Source organism: Acanthochromis polyacanthus, chromosome 4, assembly GCF_021347895.1.
Source record: "Acanthochromis polyacanthus isolate Apoly-LR-REF ecotype Palm Island chromosome 4, KAUST_Apoly_ChrSc, whole genome shotgun sequence".
Classification (NCBI taxonomy): domain Eukaryota; kingdom Metazoa; phylum Chordata; class Actinopteri; family Pomacentridae; genus Acanthochromis; species Acanthochromis polyacanthus.
In genome coordinates, this window is record NC_067116.1 from 15812349 (window position 1) to 15830425 (window position 18077).

General features: G+C 40.1%; 1 protein-coding gene across 2 annotated transcripts in view; it reads right to left on the minus strand.

Annotated features, from left to right (window-relative positions):
* The window catches only part of bcar3 (BCAR3 adaptor protein, NSP family member), a 71664-nt gene that overhangs the window by 38018 nt on the left and 15569 nt on the right, over positions 1 to 18077 (minus strand). Inside the window, exons 1-3 of one of the 2 annotated variants that reach the window (XM_022197930.2) lie at positions 12179 to 12337; positions 2214 to 2409; positions 1627 to 1881 (exon numbers count right to left, since the gene is read on the minus strand). In XM_022197930.2, the coding sequence (XP_022053622.2) occupies positions 1627 to 1881; positions 2214 to 2401 (443 nt within the window). In that variant the 5' untranslated portion in view covers positions 2402 to 2409; positions 12179 to 12337. Of the gene's footprint in view, positions 1 to 1626; positions 1882 to 2213; positions 2410 to 12178; positions 12338 to 18077 lie in introns of those variants that run through there. The other variant, XM_051947444.1, reaches the window with a different exon arrangement.

Below are 18077 nucleotides of genomic sequence, written 5' to 3' on the forward strand. Positions count from 1 at the left end.
TTCAGATTTTACTTCAGGTATTTTAATGTGAATGAAGAAATAACTTGAGAACTTAAAGAAAGTTAATGGAAACAACATTATGGGACAAAAAACTTTGTAGTTGCTTACCTAGGGAAGTGCAAATATCATTTATATTTTTGAGACCATTAGTTGATTTATTAAAGCATAAAGAAGTGGTGTACTTTAAACTTCAGACCGCTTGAAGTGATCTTAACTGATGGTAATGAACACCACCAACCTACTAAACTAAAAATATCTCTATTTTTCTTTTTATCTCACTACAATTATTCATGTATAAATGAAACTAAAATTAAAGGTTAAAAACAGATCTAACTCATCTTTTTAATTACCACACACAGAAATGAGAATAGAAGGAATTGATGCTGATAAAATTGTACTAATTTCAGGAAAAATGGGCTAAAATTAGAGTGCGAGTGTGATGTTGTTCATTGTTTAGCCACCTGCACAGGATGAATTCAACCTGGACAAATTGTCCTGCTGTATGTCAGCGGTATATGAAATGTATCCAGCAGGGAGGCAGAAAGATAAAGAGGAGAGACAAAGAATTCACAGTAAACTCTGATCTGCTCTGCCACACCCTGACCTACAAAGGTAACCCAACTGCTGGGGGCTACACGCACACAGCTGCAGACACACACATATGTGCACACAAGGCTGGCTACATCAGATACAGTCTGTTGTAACTCTACACTAGAGATAGAAAGATGGGAGGACATGATGAGGGATGAGGTGTGTGTGTGTGTGTGTGTGTGTGTGTGTGTGTGTGTGTGTGTGTGTGTGTGTGTGTGTGTGTGTGTGTGTGTGTGTGTGTGTGTGTGTGTGTGTGTTCCCTCTGAAGTTGAGCTTGCTGCGACGCCCCCTCAGGGTTTTCTTTACAACCTCCCCTTTCTCCATCCAGCTCCAAAATGTCTTTCTTTCCACCGTGAAGAAGAGCAGTTTGAATACGTAACATTTTTCCTTCATACCATGACAAGTCTTGATGGTAGCATTAAATGTTAGAGATGTGTAGTTTTCTCTTTCACAGATAATGGCATCTTGGATTAAGGGAAGTTCAAATGGATTTCAATTTTACCCTAGAGTCAACAGCAAAAAAGTGCCAGAAGTAAAAAAAAAAAGAAGAAGAAAATGAAAAGCCATTGCACCTTGTCCTAATGGGCATAAGGATCAATATTGAAACAGTGCAAGGGGAGTTGTAGTTATGCTGCAGGAGAGGTTTGTAAAGGCCTCTTCAGATGTTCCACACATCTTCCCATTTTTGAGTTGTTTGGCTTGACTTTCGTTTGCAAATGTTGTGCATATTAACTATGACCCCAAACTGACCAAAGTTGGTGTTTTCAGAATTCCCCTTTAAGTCTATATGGCAGTGGGTCTTTGTATATCTCAGACACATTTTTGGTGGCCTTGCTAAGAGTTACTGTAATTGTGTTTTGTTTTGTTTCTCCATATTAGGAAAAACACTAAGCTTAAGCAAACTGATCATACATGTAGTATTTGTGATAGAAATCATTTGCCCTGAGTGTGCAACAACAAATCACAGACTAAAATGAAAATGATCAGCTTACAGAAACATTATCCTCGACTAGCTGTGTCAGTGCATGCGTTTACCTGTAACCATGGAAGTCATCAATGACATTTTGGACCAGTGAGGAGGGCATGGGTTTGTGGATGTGTCCAGGAGCCAGCAATGTGTTCCCGCAAAGTAACGGCTGAGTGTGATTGGTTTTCGGGTCCCAAGTATAGCTTCCATGGGGGAGGTTGACACCTCCTCTCTTGCGTCGAGGCAGAGTTCCATGAATGGAGATTGGCTGGTAGGCGGTAGAGGGCATCTCTGATAGACTGCCGCCCTGCCCTGGAGGCAGACTGCAGGAGAGAATGATGGAAAAAGATTAACAAGAGCAGTAAACTAAACACCATGAGAGGATTATCTTTTATGAAGGTTGAGGGGTTTCAACAACATTTGCCATTCGAAAAGGAATCATATAAAAAGATCTTTTAAAGTTTTCTTGCAAACAAACAAAAGTTATGCGTTCATATTTAGCACTGCTCACCAAAGTGTACTGCGTGTATCTGTGTCTGAATAAAGTACATTCAATATTCAACTAGTATTTTGAACACACTCGGATGGTTCTGCCATGATTAACTGAAGACCACTTGTTATGATGCTCGGAGCCACTGTTGGTTGTTCAGCTCACCCAGGTCTAGAGGTGAGGAGGTCCATGGAGGAGGTGATGGAGGCCTGGAGCCTCCTGGAGGAGCAGGTGCTGCTGCTGGGGGCACCCAGGGAGCTGCTGGGTACTCCAGGGTGGGCCGGGCCTCCAGCTAGGGTGTGGTGTGTATGGAGGGACCGGGGAAGACTGGCAAACCGCCCTTCTGCCATCATCCTAAGCTCTGAAATGAAACACACACAGACAATAGTCAAACAGAGAGGACTTGAATCATGTCTTTTACCAGCACTGCAATGCTTTGTATTTGAGGTTGATCTTGCCTCAGATTAATTAATGGATGAACAGAGGTTCTTTACAATCAAAGAAAAGAGAGGAAAAAGTTTCTTCATATGTTATAGTCAACATGCGAACAGTATTCTGAGACACAGTGTTACATAACCACGGTAACACAAGGCAGAAGCCAGGTGTAAAATTCTGCAGCACACTGTTGTAAAGACATATGATCTGAAACTAAATACATACTGACATACAGTGCTTTCTGAGATGACATACTATGATACATGATACACACACAAAGAGAGCAAGAACAGCAGTTGCCTTTCTTTAATACTCTCACACAAATCCATTGCCTGGAGGGAAATGAAACTTGTCATCGCAAAATATTATGCAAATAGTTGCAGTGAGGTAATCTGACTTCTAAATGTGTCTTGTCCAAATGACTGAGTAATCCTCTTGACATGTATACAAACACACATCAAAAAAACTCTAGCCGTATACGGTATATTTGTCATTTCAACTAATAAAATCCACATATTCAGATTAAGATCTCTTAGTGAAGAAACTGCTGTGGGACTGCATAAGTTACAACTTAACTATCTGATGTGAGGTAACACTGCAGTGAGAAGTTTGAAAACTATACCACAGATATTTCTAACAATACTAATTTCAGACAGTTAAGGAAAATGTGTAACAAGCAACAATTCTATATGTTTTTAGCTTGACTCCTAGGGAGAACAATATAATACTGTCACAAAAAGATTCCACTCTCAATAAAGACACCAAGAAACAAACTCAAAATGTAGCAGTTCTATGAAAAAGAGCCTGAATATGACTTACCAAGCACAACAGTCTAGTAGTCTGTTGTAGAGAATTTAACCTCAGCCAGATCTTAAACCATGCACGGATCAAAAGACCAGATTTTTACCAGACACAGTGCAAACCTCGGCCTCCTGTTAGTGGATGTGAGAAAATTAGAAGTCTGACCCTCTGCCTCAGTGTTAGGTGATATTTTTAGCAACAATCTCTAAGTATCATACCATGAGGAAATTCTTAAAATACTTTATATTCCAGCAGCGTCCTTAGTACCAGATTCTACTCCAGACTTTTGAAAAGATTTTAAAGAAAAAGCAGCACTTCACACACTATTTTTACTCATGAGATGGGTTGTCTGATTACACAGACACACAGGTATAAACACACAGTGATGAACAAGACAGATGGGTTGGGAGGGATAAAAAAAACACTGGGCAAGTTCTTGACAAATTCCCCTGCTGTGTGATGATGACTGGTCAGCACGCTATCATCTGCTCTGAATCACTCACCGTCCTGCAGTTAGTCATACTGTACAGACTAAAATATCATGAGATAACAGAAATGTTGGCAGATTGGATTCAACAGACCCTTCATATCTCATGCAGAATCTGACGTGAACAACAACGCTGGTCCTTGTAATTGTGTCTGCATTTGAACAACCTGATTGTGATCAGAGAAAGTAGGCTGCAGAGTAAATTGTAGGGTTTGGCACTCTAGCAGTCTCGCCGGAAGCAGTCGGTCCAGACGGAAAGGCACTGTTTTGACCCAAGGGGATCAACAAGGCTGCTGATGAGAATTAAACTGAATTTGAAGACAGACGACTACTGACTTCAGAAAACCACTAATTCCAAAACAGTCTCTCCAAGTTCTATTTGGATAGAGGTGAAAGTTTTAACATAAATCAATAATTTCCTAAGGAGATTAATTTGATTTCATTTGTCTTGTTAAACCTTTCCTAAAAGCTGACAGTGAGGAGTGAATGAACTTAAAATGCAGTCACGCAGCTTTTACACATGTGCATGACAACAACAAAAGCCAAGGTACAATGAACAATACAAAATATGTAATACTACTAATATTTGAAGAATTTCACTCTGCTATCTTTCCAGGAGCTAGATATGAAAGTGGACAATATTTTTCCCTGTGTGCGAACACTCGATTGATTGGTCCAGGACACTGTTATCTAAGATTAGCACAAGGACTGAGAGCAGGGTAAACAGCTAGCAACTACCCATCCATCCATTCTCTATATACCGCTTTATCCTCACTAGGGTGGCGGGGGGTGCTGGAGTCTATCCCAACAGCTAGCAACTACCAAAGCAAAAATATACCTTCTAACAGAAAACTGCCATGTTTATACACCAACCAGCCACAACTGTATGACCACTGACAGGTGAAGTGAATAAAGTGGATCATTTTGTAATAATGCAAAGTTCTTGCTGGGAAACCTTGAATCCTGACATTCATGTGGATGTTTGACATGTCCCACCCACCTAAACATTGCACACCAAGCAACCACCCAAGCCCCTATGGAAACAGCAGTCCTTGATGTCAGCTGCCACCCTCAGCAGGACAATGCACCCTGACACACCATAAAAACTGCTCAGGAGTGGCCTGAGGAACACAACAGAGCTAAAGTGTTCACTGGGGTTCCACACTCCCCAGATCCAAATCTTACTGAGCATCTGTGGGATGTGCCATGATAAGCCTGATGTAGGAAGGTAACACCCTGCAACCCACAGGACCCACAGAATTCACTGCCACCATCCCGGTACTACAGGACATCCCCAGAGGTCCTGAGTCCATGCCCCACTGGATCAGAGGAGTTCTAGCACCGTAAAGGAAACCAACACAATATTAGGCAGGTGGCTATAATGTTATACCTGATTGGTAAATAAACTAAGTGTGCTTGTCAGCAACATAGCTACCAACAAATTCAAGGAGAAAATGGGTTTTGCTCAGATTTTGGTGATTATGCAAAATTGTAAACTCTATAATAAGAACAAAACTTCTGAGAAGCAGTCATCTACAGATAGCTAAGGTACAAAAGTCTACTTCTTATTAATCCACAATGTACTTCAATGTGCTTCCATTTCTGTAGTACAAATAATTCAATGTGTGAACAGGAGCACTTTGCATTTATTAGAAATCACCGTTGGCAGAGCCAGGCTAATTGATTTCTTCCGCTTCCACTGTTGTGTGAAACAAAGCTAAATGTCACAAAGCTAACTAAACACAGTGATGTAACTGATCATCTAACTCTCATTAAGAAAGAAAACAAGCACATTTTCTACAATGTTGGGGTTTTGCTGACAGTGAAATACTCTATATGTTGCTACGTCCTGTTACATGCAACAAGGATCTAAATAAATAAACCAATGTAAAGTGGGAGTGTAGGTATTAAACGTTTTATTAGATTAGTGTTTTGTTGTGAAGACGCTACATTAAGTCAAGTCAATGTAAAATAAATAGCACATTTAAAACTTTGATCTAAAGTGCTTTCTAAGAGAGAAATTAGGGGCAGGTTACAAATTTACCAAAAAATATAAACATCAAGGTTAGGACGGTAAAAGATATGTTTTAACCCCAATGTGTTCATTGATTTCACCATGTAGTACGAATAACTGAAATGGATAATATAAAATGGTCCTACAAGACATTCAGGACACAGATGTGTTGCAAGATGCATGTTTATAGCCTGTGTAAAGGGGGTACGGGTTGAGGTTTGACAGCATTTTATTGAATATCACATTAACTAATAAAGAGCAAAGTTTAATGCTGGGCTTTCGGAAAGTTATTTTCACAGCATTTATTAGCTACAGCTGACGTTTATCATTTTAACTGGCAAAAACAATGTTCAACTCCAAGTTGAACTAAGGCAGCTGCAATCTGAAATGATACAAATGAGAAAAGACACTGAAAAGATTTGATTTGAGTAATAATCTTGGAGTGCAGTGAATCTGGGTGTTTTTGCCAAACTTAAACTGGATCTAAAACGGAACAAAACGTTCTTACTAGACTCGAGCAGAAGGACAGTGAGCCACCAGCTTGTACTGATGAATGTCAATAAAAATGCAAATCCAGTTTAAGAGAAAGGAACAGCTGGCCAGGTCAAGACTCTTCACTGTGACGAGTAAACTTTATACACACACACACAAACACACTGTAAAAGAATTGCTAAAGCATGCTGGGTCAGAGTGTGGATTCCTCTGAGGGGCAGAACAACTACAGGAGGAGCACCTATTATAAGACCCTCAGGGATGGTCAGCTGTGAGTGTGTGCATATGTGAGTGTGTGTTTGTGTATGTGTGTGTGGCCCTGACCATCTGCCAGACACACACCCTCCCCTGCAGAGGAGAAAGGACTAACTCTCACTGACTGAAAACACAAACACACACACAGCACTTACGCACATGAATACTTGAACTATTAATCTTATAAATAAATTATTCATGCTAAGAGCTGAGAAGAGTAAAAGTACGAAGCTTGCCACCCACTCTCCTGTCCCTTACGTCCTCCCCATGTACTCCTTCCATGCCATTTATTCCACTTTTCTGCCTTATTTGAGTCACTCCTCTCCCCACCCATCCATCTTTGCCGTGCTCTTTCAGTCTTGTGTCCCTCTCCACACAGACTTCCCCTCCTTCTCTCTCTGTCCATCATGATGTCAGCTCTTCTTTTGCTTCCTGACTTTGTCTCCTTCTTTCTTTCTTTTGTCCTTCCACCTCTGATAATAATAGACCTTTCTTTTCCCCCCCTCCTTCTCCCCATCTAGCCTCATCCTCCCCTCTCTACAGCTGTTCAGGCACGGTCACATCGCCTTGCATCACACACACACAACTGAAGACTGGTACTTCCTAGATTAAGTCTACTATATTCTATATTAGGACAATATCACACATGCCATCGCTATTTCTCAAAGAATGAAAAGGGAAGCTATTATTAAATGTTGGTGTCACTTTTTAATGTTTGTTTGTAGTTTGTTTAACCTGTCTTTAGATTAGTTTTCCTCAGTGTATTACCCGGAAACCTAATGTATAGCATGAGTAGTGTTGACATGTTTACAACCCATTCAACATAACCTGCCAACTGTAATAGCTGTAATTACAGTTGAACTGTTGACTTTAACTACATTTAAGATGTACTGATACAGACCTCCAAGTTTGCTATTTGGCACACATGAAAGCAAAAGTCATGTTTCACATTCTGCACACACAATGAGCCATTTTGCACTGCAGGAAACTGAAGGCCATTTTTGGGCAGCCTGAAGCTTTGTGTGTATTACAGCTTCAACAATCATCCCTGTAGAACAGTTTTTAGGGTAGAAAAATGTACCTACCCAAAGACAGGTACTTCGAAGTAGTTCTGAAAACTGCTGCAGTGGCTATGACATTGTTTGGGTAGACTCAGTGAGGACCACACTGACTGGTCAAACTTGGAGAGGACAAAGAGCATCATTTTTCCTACCCTTTAACCCTTAAAAAGCCGGGACCGAGTATACTCGTTCCCGCTTACTCGTACACACAGCCAAAACCGAACATTCTTGGCTCAACACGTGCGACTTGTTAATGATTGCTAATTAACATAAAATATGCACACACTCGTATGTTTAAGTTGACCAATGGTAAGATATAAACATTTGCACCAAATTTGATTATTTCAGACGATAAAGTTGTATGAGCCGTTATAACGAAGCCGCAATTCCGAAGCTCTGATTCGGGGCCGCGTACCGGCCGAAGTTCAATATGGCTAACATCTACAACAATGCGACCTCGCAAGACTTGAGTGATATTTTTATGGATTAGGTGGTTTTAGTATATGTTTTAGTATATGTACTTCTCCAAAAACATGGGCTTGTAAGGGTTAAATGCCCTCAAAAGTAGCAGTCTTTTCCTTTCTAACATCGCCATGAACAATGTAAAGTTCACCATACAGGTTAACAGTACAAAACTACCATTGCTCTATTTCCTAGATAATCGTAGCGGAGTTACGTCCACTAACTGCTACTGGTCTTTGTTTTGACACACTCTACTAACACTGCGATTGAAGGTCTTGGAAACTTCTGCCATGGAAACAAAAAGGCCAAAAGTGCAGATCACCGGGCATTTCTGTAAATGTTATTGCCATGTTGCACCTGCCCCAAGTTCTGCGGTAGAAAGTGCCCTGTTGTTTGAAGATTCACAGCTGGAGCATAACTAAGTCTTGAATGTTCATGAAACTCTCAAGGTTGATCTTTTCAATGTGAAACAAGAACAACTGTAAGTTTTTTTTCCACATACTGGTTTAATGTTCAAAGATTTGGACACAACATCTGGTGCTGTACATTAACAAAGTTTTTTGAATGCACTTTAGGTTTGAGTCGCACCACTGAGTGTCTTTTTCTCACTTAAATGACATAAGACCTTGATTTATCAGAATCAAAGTTAAAATGACTAAATGCTGATAATAATAAAACAGCAGGTTCAAATCATCCAGGAGTCTTGTGTGCTTGTACCCAATGGATCATTGAGGATCCCTGACACCCATGAGTGGTGTTCAACTAAAATGTCACACTCATTTTTTGTTGATACAGAAGATGTGGTATCAGCTAACTTAATATCTGCCATATTGACCAAAGTAATACAAAGGTTTTTATGTTGTATTCAATTGTTAGACAACTTTTCTGACAAAACTGATCAAAGAATAATTGAACTCATGATTGGAGAACTATACAGGAATTCTGAGATCTTGAGTGAAGTTTCAAAGAAAACATTGGAATGGAAATTTACAGTAAGAAAACCAGTAGCTTCACCAACCAACCAATCAGACATTCTCTCCTTGACCATGGTATCACAGACAAAACATTCTGAAGTGAGGTTCGCTTTGTCACCAAAACTAGTGAAGGCCTTGGGTTGGGAACAACAACACACAAAAAGACACAAAAAGGCCTTGGGTGGGAAACAAGTGTAGATTAACAGGAAGAGGAAATGGCAGTATAAACATTTAGACGGCAGACAGCTCATTATAAGGGATTACTAGCAATAAAACAAATATTCCCATCTTATCCCTTCCTCCTTTGCACAGAGTATCTCTTGAGCTTTCTCTTGGTCTCACAGGAGGACACAGCTTTCCTATTAAATTAAATTGAATTTAGTCCAATGTTTTGATGGTAGGCTCTTTCCCCGTTTCTCTAGCCAACCGTACACATCAGTCAGGAGGCAGAAGGCTTTTTGTTAATCCACTGAAGTGGTGGTTTTAAAAACTGGGCTTTTTGTGGACCACCAGGAGTCCTTAGAAAGGTTCAACGGGTCCCACTTAATTCACGAGGACGGGCCCTCTCTGTGTGTTTGGGAATTCAGGTCTGACAGAGAGAATCATATTAGTACTGTTTACAAAATACAAAATGAGCAACTGGATTAAAAACATTCTACACGGTAATATGACTTATACGTGAAACTGAGTTAAAACAGTAACTCTGGCATGCTGCTCACTGGTCTCTCATTACACACAAACATAAACACAATAGGAAAGACGAACTCAAACATCAACTTGCTTGGGAATGAGGGGTTTCCTCTCGCTGGCTTAAAGTGTTTTCCTGCTATGGCATGCATACAAACACACAAATACACAAAAACACGCACACACAGCAGTGCATTTGCAAAACCACCCCTGGCCAGAAGTGAACAATGGGAACAACTGTCACATGACCACTGTGTAGAGGCAGCCTTTGTTAGAGAGAGAGAGAGAGGTGTCCTACTGCGCTCTTCAGTGCGTAGGCCAACCAGTGTGTATGTGTGTGTGAAGGATGTGTGTAACATATTAATGAGGCTGTCAATAAATCCCACGGCAGTAGCTGGTATTTCATATGAATCTTTGTGTGTGTCCACCTCACTTTTTCACATATTCACACCTAACTTCTCCTCAGCATGTGGGCTCATTTAGTATGTCTACACTGAGGACTGTGTACAGTCACTGACCACCACATTGTGAGCCAGTCAGTCAGTGAAGTCAGGGATGGAAGAAGGATTTCCACCTCTTACTTCAGTAACAGAAACAATACTGCAACATAGGCATACTACATTCTGAGGAAAAGTCCTGCCAGACAAAGAAAATATTTCAAGTTCTTGAAATTATGGTTTAACTACCAAAGATGGCAGAGCATATGTGATGTCACCTCGTGTAACGTCTGTGTGTTAAACTATCTAATTAAAAAGTTGATCATTTGTTTTCGCTAATGTGACAAATTACATCCTACTGTGGCATGTGAAATCATCAGTTCTGTGCTGCATGTCATTTTACACTCGCATTTATGCTACTTATGAGAAAGCATGTTTGTTCCATGCAAGGTTAGGTTTGTCAATCTGAATGTATGACAAGATTTTATTATTCAGATGACAATAAACACAAAATGTGATTGAAAATTTGACATTTTGGGGAATACACTTAGTTGCTTTCTTGCTAAGAGTTTGACTGAGCTTCATATTTTGTGCAAAGTTTATTCCTCGAAAAGCTGAAGTTTTCTTTTAATTAAAAGACATCGTGGTGTTTATAATAAAAAGTTCCTTCCACCCACTGTTAGCTACATGGTATCAGGGAAAGGTAGTAGAGAGAAAGGTACATTATTTTCTCAAAGTTCAAATAGCGACAAAGTTATGTAGATCAAGTTCAGTACCAGTGCCTCCAATCTGTGTATACTGTAAGTCAAGAACATGTACTTTTTTACTTTCCAGCTCTGCAGTCAGTCTTTGTAAAGATCAGTGGGTCACATAGTGCTGACGGGTAGCTGGAATACCAACCATCTAATACCAGTGGGGATCCAAGTAACACAACACCACCCATACAATACTGCCACTGGAAGTGCACGACCGTCACAGAGTTAAAGCTGAGCACGGTGAATGTGACACAGACACAGACAGCATTAATTAGGGGCTGAATTTCTTTGGGTCAGTTCAACTCCACCACGATGTTGGGACATGATACTGACTAACGTCTGAAACAACCTGCTGCATACGTGTGTTTTTCTGCATCAACGCCACACAGACGCATAGAAACACACAGATGTACACAAATGTCTATCTCTGTCATCATCTTGTGAGTGGAATGCTGTTTAAAGATGTTTCCTCATAAGTGGAAGGTCAGAGTTACAGTCTGACCAGTCGTCACTCAAGCTGTCACAGTGATCCTGAGGAAGAAAGTGAAGCCCTTTTAGATAAGTACTGCTTTCTTGTACTTTAAAAACTTAAGTCATGTCACATTAAACTTAATACATAATTTACCGTATCATTGTTTTGCAACAACTTATGCTATATGATGGGAATGTTTAAGCAATACTGTCTTGTATGAGCATCCAGTAAGGTTGTGAAATCGTGTATCCCATCTTTACGGCAAAAACAAACGTAAGTCAAAAATAGACAAATATCTAGTGAGTCAACATACTCAAAAGACATGAAAAGAAGAAAAATCTTGATAAAAGAAATGCCGTTGGTCTTATCTGTCATATTTCATGTAATTATTTCCTGCTGGAGTTACCACAACCAACACCACCAATCCCAACAACCAGTTACACCCAGCGCCTTGGGATGGCAACCTATTGCTTAAAAAGTCCCAGAGTAAATCTAATTCATTGCAAGCTGTAAATAATCAAACTAGAGGGATGGAGAAACGGACAGCTGAGAGATAAAGAGGAGGCATGGCAGTGGCAGTGTAGTGAAATAACAAGCCACCACAGAAAGAGAGAAAGTAGGATTTCTATTTTTAAGTTTCGATGAGGAAAAGCAGACAGATGAAACAATGCAGCCAGGAGACAAGATGACCATCAAGATAGCTGTCTCAGCTCGATCTGGACTGCTATCAACATCTACATACACACATTCCTACACACAAGTACTGTATGTAAACGCATTCACACTCATGCTCCTTACCTGTCAGTAAGATCACTCCTGCTTCTGATCTTTGCTCTTACTTATCTTTTAGTTTCATATACTTCTATGAAGCTTATTCCCTTTCATAGTTTGAATGACTGACTTGCTGAGTTGCTGACCGGCTGGAAGACTATACACTCACGCTCCTTCAGACAGGCAGCAACAAGTAGCGCTGCACAATCACAAGCCCTGCCCTCCTCTTTCTCTCACTGGGGAGTGATTTGCAAGCACCCAGCCCCTCCTCTTGCTCTTCTGTGTTTGGGAGGAGTTTTCTTTCTTTCTTTTTTAGTAGAGTTGCCTCTTGCCCCCCCTCCTCCCAACTCCAGCCTCCAGCACTGAACAAAACTCCCCTCTGCCCTCTTCTCCTCCTCCTCCCCTCCTCTCATCTCCTCTCCTATGTGTTCCCTGCACGGCCTCATATTTCATGCTCCAAGTCTTTTTGTTAGGCACCTCTTACACCAACACCACCAACTGGTTTGGTGCTTCAAGAAGATTTAGATGTGACCCAATGTTGCTATTTGCAAAGAGGAGAGAGGATGAAAAAAATGCGATCTCGGCATTGTTGTGACATGTTTAAGGAACTTGAGGTCCTCTCAAGACTAACGGAGTTTAACTGCTTGACTTACTGTTGGCTGAAGCACAAATCAGCTCATCGTCAGAGTTTAAAATGTCGCTGGAGTGTTCTTCTAACAAGGCTTTCAAATATACAGAAAGAACACTGGCGAGAAATTTCATCCATGAAGGAGATGAAACACGAAATAGAGCTCTACTAGTGTCATGACATCAGGTATGCACTCGTGTTGTGTGCGTGTTTGTTGTATGTGTGTGTATGTGCGTGCTGGCTGGCCCCTTAGGACAACACTCTCTCCTGTCTTTGTCCTTCTGTTCCTTTGTATTGTCTAGAGTTGATAACACCCAGACACGTGCATGTGCGTGCATGTTTATGTGTGTGTGTTTGTTTCCTTTCAGACAATACAACGAGCCCATCCTGCCGCTGTGAAAGCCAAGCTGATCAGATGGCCCACATTGGACACAGTCATCACACACACACGGTTTCTGCTACATGCAGGTCTTCTGATCTAGAGCTATTTACTCAGTTTTTTTTTGGTGTAAACTGCTAACAATGAAGCAACTCACTGTGCAGGAGGATTTAGTTATTTTTAGTAAACTTTTTTTTTTTTACTGTTAATTGTAGTTATAGATAATGCTTCTTCAAAACTGTCATGAATCTAGTTTTTGGCAAATTTGGCAACACAGTAGAAAAGAGTCCAGCAGGTCATGTACAATACATAAAGAAATAATATTAAACAGTTATCGTATGCTTTCTGTTTTACTTTTCACCTGCCATACATGCAGCAGTTGTGCATGTTTATACAAAGGAGGTGACGAACAGTCAGTGAACCTACTTTTGGTTTCATTTCCAAGAAAGTGGTCTAGAAAATAAGATTCCACAATAAATCTGTTTACGATCCACCTTTGACTCATCCTGTTAGACTGTCATGGAAAACAGCAAATAAACTTGGTGAGTAAACTGTCATCATAACCCTCAATAGTGATAAACAAAACTATGAAAAGGAGACCCACGGTGTTATTTTTATTTCATTACTGTAGACCACTGATTTATATCCTATCAAGACCCCCGCAAGAGGTCAAGTGATGAGTCAGGTATGTAACCTTAAATGTGAAGAAAACAAAATACTGGCACAAAAATTATGTTTGTTTTTTATCTGTGTTTCTTTGGGAAATGCTGATTAGTTAGTCAAGGAACTATATTAGAACTAAGAATCAGTGCAGGTCGGTAACTATCATGAAGCACACGTCGTATGAAAAAAATTTGAAACTAAATTAGTTTTTTTCTGCATATACCATATAGTATAAAAAAACAGGTCCACAAACAGTCAGTAAGACTAGTCACTTTACATTTAAAAAAATCCAGCACTGTTATAAGAGAAAGCAGGCTGAAATGACAAAGCCAGGCTCAGAAGTTGCTCCTGTACCCCCATTGAGAGGATTGTTTGGAAGTAAAAACATCCAGCTGTAGCTGAATTTCATGTTTTTGTCTTAGTACATGTCACTCCTAGTATCCCACAGAGACATGTCAAATTCTTGGCATCTTTAGGTGTGTGAAGGTGGTATTTCCAGGAAGCTGTATGGTGAGTCAGGAGTGTAATCTGTAATCATCTCCTGAATCACCTCAGTTTTCCCAAAATATGGGAGCATGAGGTGGCGTTGAAGGGGTGTTAAATGGGGGTAGAGCAGGACTATAATCCATCAGGATGACTTACATGAGCCGTGTGATGAAAGCTCTCGTCAAGTTGATTGTAAAAGAAAACAAGCACAGAGGCACATCTTCACACTTTAAATGATCTGTGTCAAGTGGCTCTGCACTTTAGATTGTGGGTCTGTATGACACATAAAAAATGTGGAAAGTCCAAATATCCCAAAAATGTCTTCCAGCTGCAGCTTCTCAGAGGTGAAGAAGTTGGTTTATCAATCAAAACAAAAAATGTGTGTGGCAACAGAATAACTGAGTGAATCATGGCATACACTGAGCTTGTAAGTCTTAACAGACTAGCGGACAAAGGTTCCAGACTAATGCTGACCAGTAAGTAAACAAGCAAGCTCTCATATTCCCATCAACTTTTCAATGTTTTTTTCATGTTAATAGTCCTGGACTGGAGAACACCATCAACTGTTACATTCATATAACAGTTGTGGATGTAAATCTTCCCAACTTCTATTGACTTCCTGAAATCCAGCTGCATTGCTATTATATTATTAATTGCACTGCATACGGCTGCACAGTGGCTTGCTGCTTAGCATTTTCACCTTGCAGCTCGAGGAAGATTCCCAGGGTCTTTCTGCATAGAGTTTGCATGCTCTCTCTGTAAATGCGTGGGTTTTCTCCAGGTTCTCCGGCTTTCTCCCACAGTCCAAAAACATGTGGATAATTACTTGTTAACTCTAAATTGTCTGTAGGTATGAAGATGAGTGTGATTGTTTGTCTCTATGTGTATCCCTGTGGTAGACTGGTTGCCTGTCCAGGCTGTCCCCTGCCTTCACACTAAGTAGCTACTGTAGGATAGACTCCAGCCCCACATGACCTTAATGAGGATTAAGCAGTGTATAGATATTGTATGTACTGCATACGATAAGAAATCTATAAGATCAAGGCTTTATCTTGAACTTTGCAAAAGTCTACAGACCACTTACCCATATATGTAAAATGTGTTTGGAGATTGCAGCACTCTGACAGCTATCTCTTGCATTTTGTTAATGTGAGTGAATGGGCCAAGCCCTACTTTAGCATACTGGCACTCAGGCCTCATAGCATGTTGGCACAAAGCCTTGCTGAGTCACTTATTTTCAAACACTGACCACCAATACACCTCAGGGCACCTGTGCTTCTCAAACAATTAAATAGATGGGTCTGGCCTCCCTATTTACCAGAGCTGTCACCTGCACATAATTATATTTACATATAAGTAGTTTATTACAGTTGGTGCTGCAACATCTTTTCACCCTGTTTCGGTGCCTTTCCATGTTTTGGAGCATTCCTATATTTCACAAGGAAGATATCATCTGTGCCAAGAACTTTCTCGTCCTGATTTCATCCTCTCCTCCTTTCTCCCGTTTCTCTCCCCCTCATTCCATTCACTCCTTGTCTCCCTCTTCCCTCCCCTCTGCTCTCCTCCTCCACTCCCTTTTTTCTTTTGAATCACGTGCTTGTGTTTCCACATGTGTGTTTCTGATCAGAAAAGTGTGAAGAATAAGCATTTTGATGTTTAGGCCATTCCTCATTCTTGCAATAAAAGAAATTATTTGTCTAAAAATCTGTGTGTTTGGGTAAAATGAAATGTGTCTATTTCTGAGTCGAAACATTGACTAAACATATGAAGCATTAACTGTTGATCCACACAATTCTTCTTTGTTGCTCTTGGTTATTTATATTTCAGTGCATGACTCAAGATTTCTGTTATGGTAGTGTCTACGGATACGGGTCCGTATCTGTAGCCCACAGGCTACGGGTACGGCACTTTCCATTTGCCAGACAGATACGGACCCGTACGCGAGTCTCGCGAGTCAAGAAGCTGCTAACCACTGCAAACTGTTGAAAGGTAAGCAAAGGTTAAGGTTAGGGTTAGTGTTAGGGTCAGGTTTAGGGTCCGTACCTGTCGTACCGATGCTACGGGTCCGTACAGCTAGCGTCTACCGGGAGTCACGTGACTAGATCTCGCGTATCTGATTGGCAAATGGCAAGTGCCGTATCCGTAGTCCACAGGCTACGGGTACGGGTCCGTACCTCTAGCAACAACCTTCTGTTATAGACATGCTCCTTTCACCGATGCATACCCTGGTGTATTGACGAGACAGAAATATATTTCTGGGGTAGTTTTCATGAGCAATTCAATGACTTTTTCTTTGTAAGGAACTATGTACAAGATCAAATGTTTACATAATGTATTTACAAAGTATAATGCCAAAGATTACTGAAATCATATTTTCCTGCTTGTGTGAGATCATTGTCACCAGACAAAGTACAACAATGGCCATTTGTTCAAATGCTTAAAAAAACAAATTGTTATGTTTATTCGGCAGGCTGTACGAATAACTTGTCTCAGAAAGCAAAGGCTGAAGTAACATGATGTGGATTTCACATATAAAATGTGTGACAGTGACATGGAAGCGTCTTGTTTCCAATCAGCAGACAAACTCTAATTATTACTTAACCATAGAAAAGGTTTAGCCAAAAGTACTTTAATCAAAGTACTACCAAATAAAAAAATTAAAATGAATCACTTGTTCATCATTTTTATTTTGCTAATTGTCACCCTATTATTTTTAACTGTTATGAGCAAGTTTTTTAGTTTAGTTACTGAATCCAAAGCTATGTGATGAGTAGTTCCATTGCCTTTACTTTAAAGCTTTTATCGTCGTCAATGAAAGGGATAGCCCAACATGCTACCTCTTGATTTGTTCCAGATAAATCATCGTTTAAAATGTAAAAATAATAGTACTTTCAGATTTTATAACAGTCTTTATGTTAAGAAAAAAAATGTATATTGAAATTGTTATGTATCTCCATTAAATGCTGGCAGTAGAGATATATTTTCCTTATTGTATAACATGTATAGCACTTTGTGCTGCATTTTATTGTATGAAAAAGTGCTCTATAAATAAAGTTTGATTTGATTTGATTTGATTATTGCATAGGGGAGATTGTCTGGATTCAATATCAGAAAAGAAATTTGAAAAAAATATGTGGTTAGTTCCAAACTGACTGCCATTATTTTATTCAGTGTAGTGTTCACACATAGGAATAGCCAAATTATTAGAGGAAGCAAGTAAAGCTAATGTTAAACTGGTCTGCTAATGGGGCCACTCTGTGGTGAGTTCTATGTCAATGTAATGAGGAGGTCAGAAGAAACTGAGACAAGAGTCATGGGTGCAGAGAGAGACATCAAGCTGCAAGTCAGCTTTGTCTATGATTGAACCCATGACCTTGCCATTATAAGCACCATGCTCTGACCAGCTGAGCTAACCAGCCTGACTTTTGACAGTTTCTTTTGTCCAAATTTCTTCGAAAATTTCACAAAATCTGGTGCAAAAGGTTGGTTTGATAGTAAGGAATTCAACAGAAATTACTGCCTTGCTTGCTAATATTTGGATTTTTAAGGGTGTTAAACGATGCTTTTTGGCCAATATGGGGATTGAACCATGACCTTGGCGTAATTAGCACCACACTCTTACCAGCTGAGCTAACCGGCCAGATTTCTGGGAGATTTTTAGCCACATTTGTACGAAAATTCCACAAAATCTCGTGCAAAATGTTGGTTTGATGGTAAGGAATTGAACAGAACTTAATGCCTCATTTGCCCAACGTGCGAATATTTAGTTT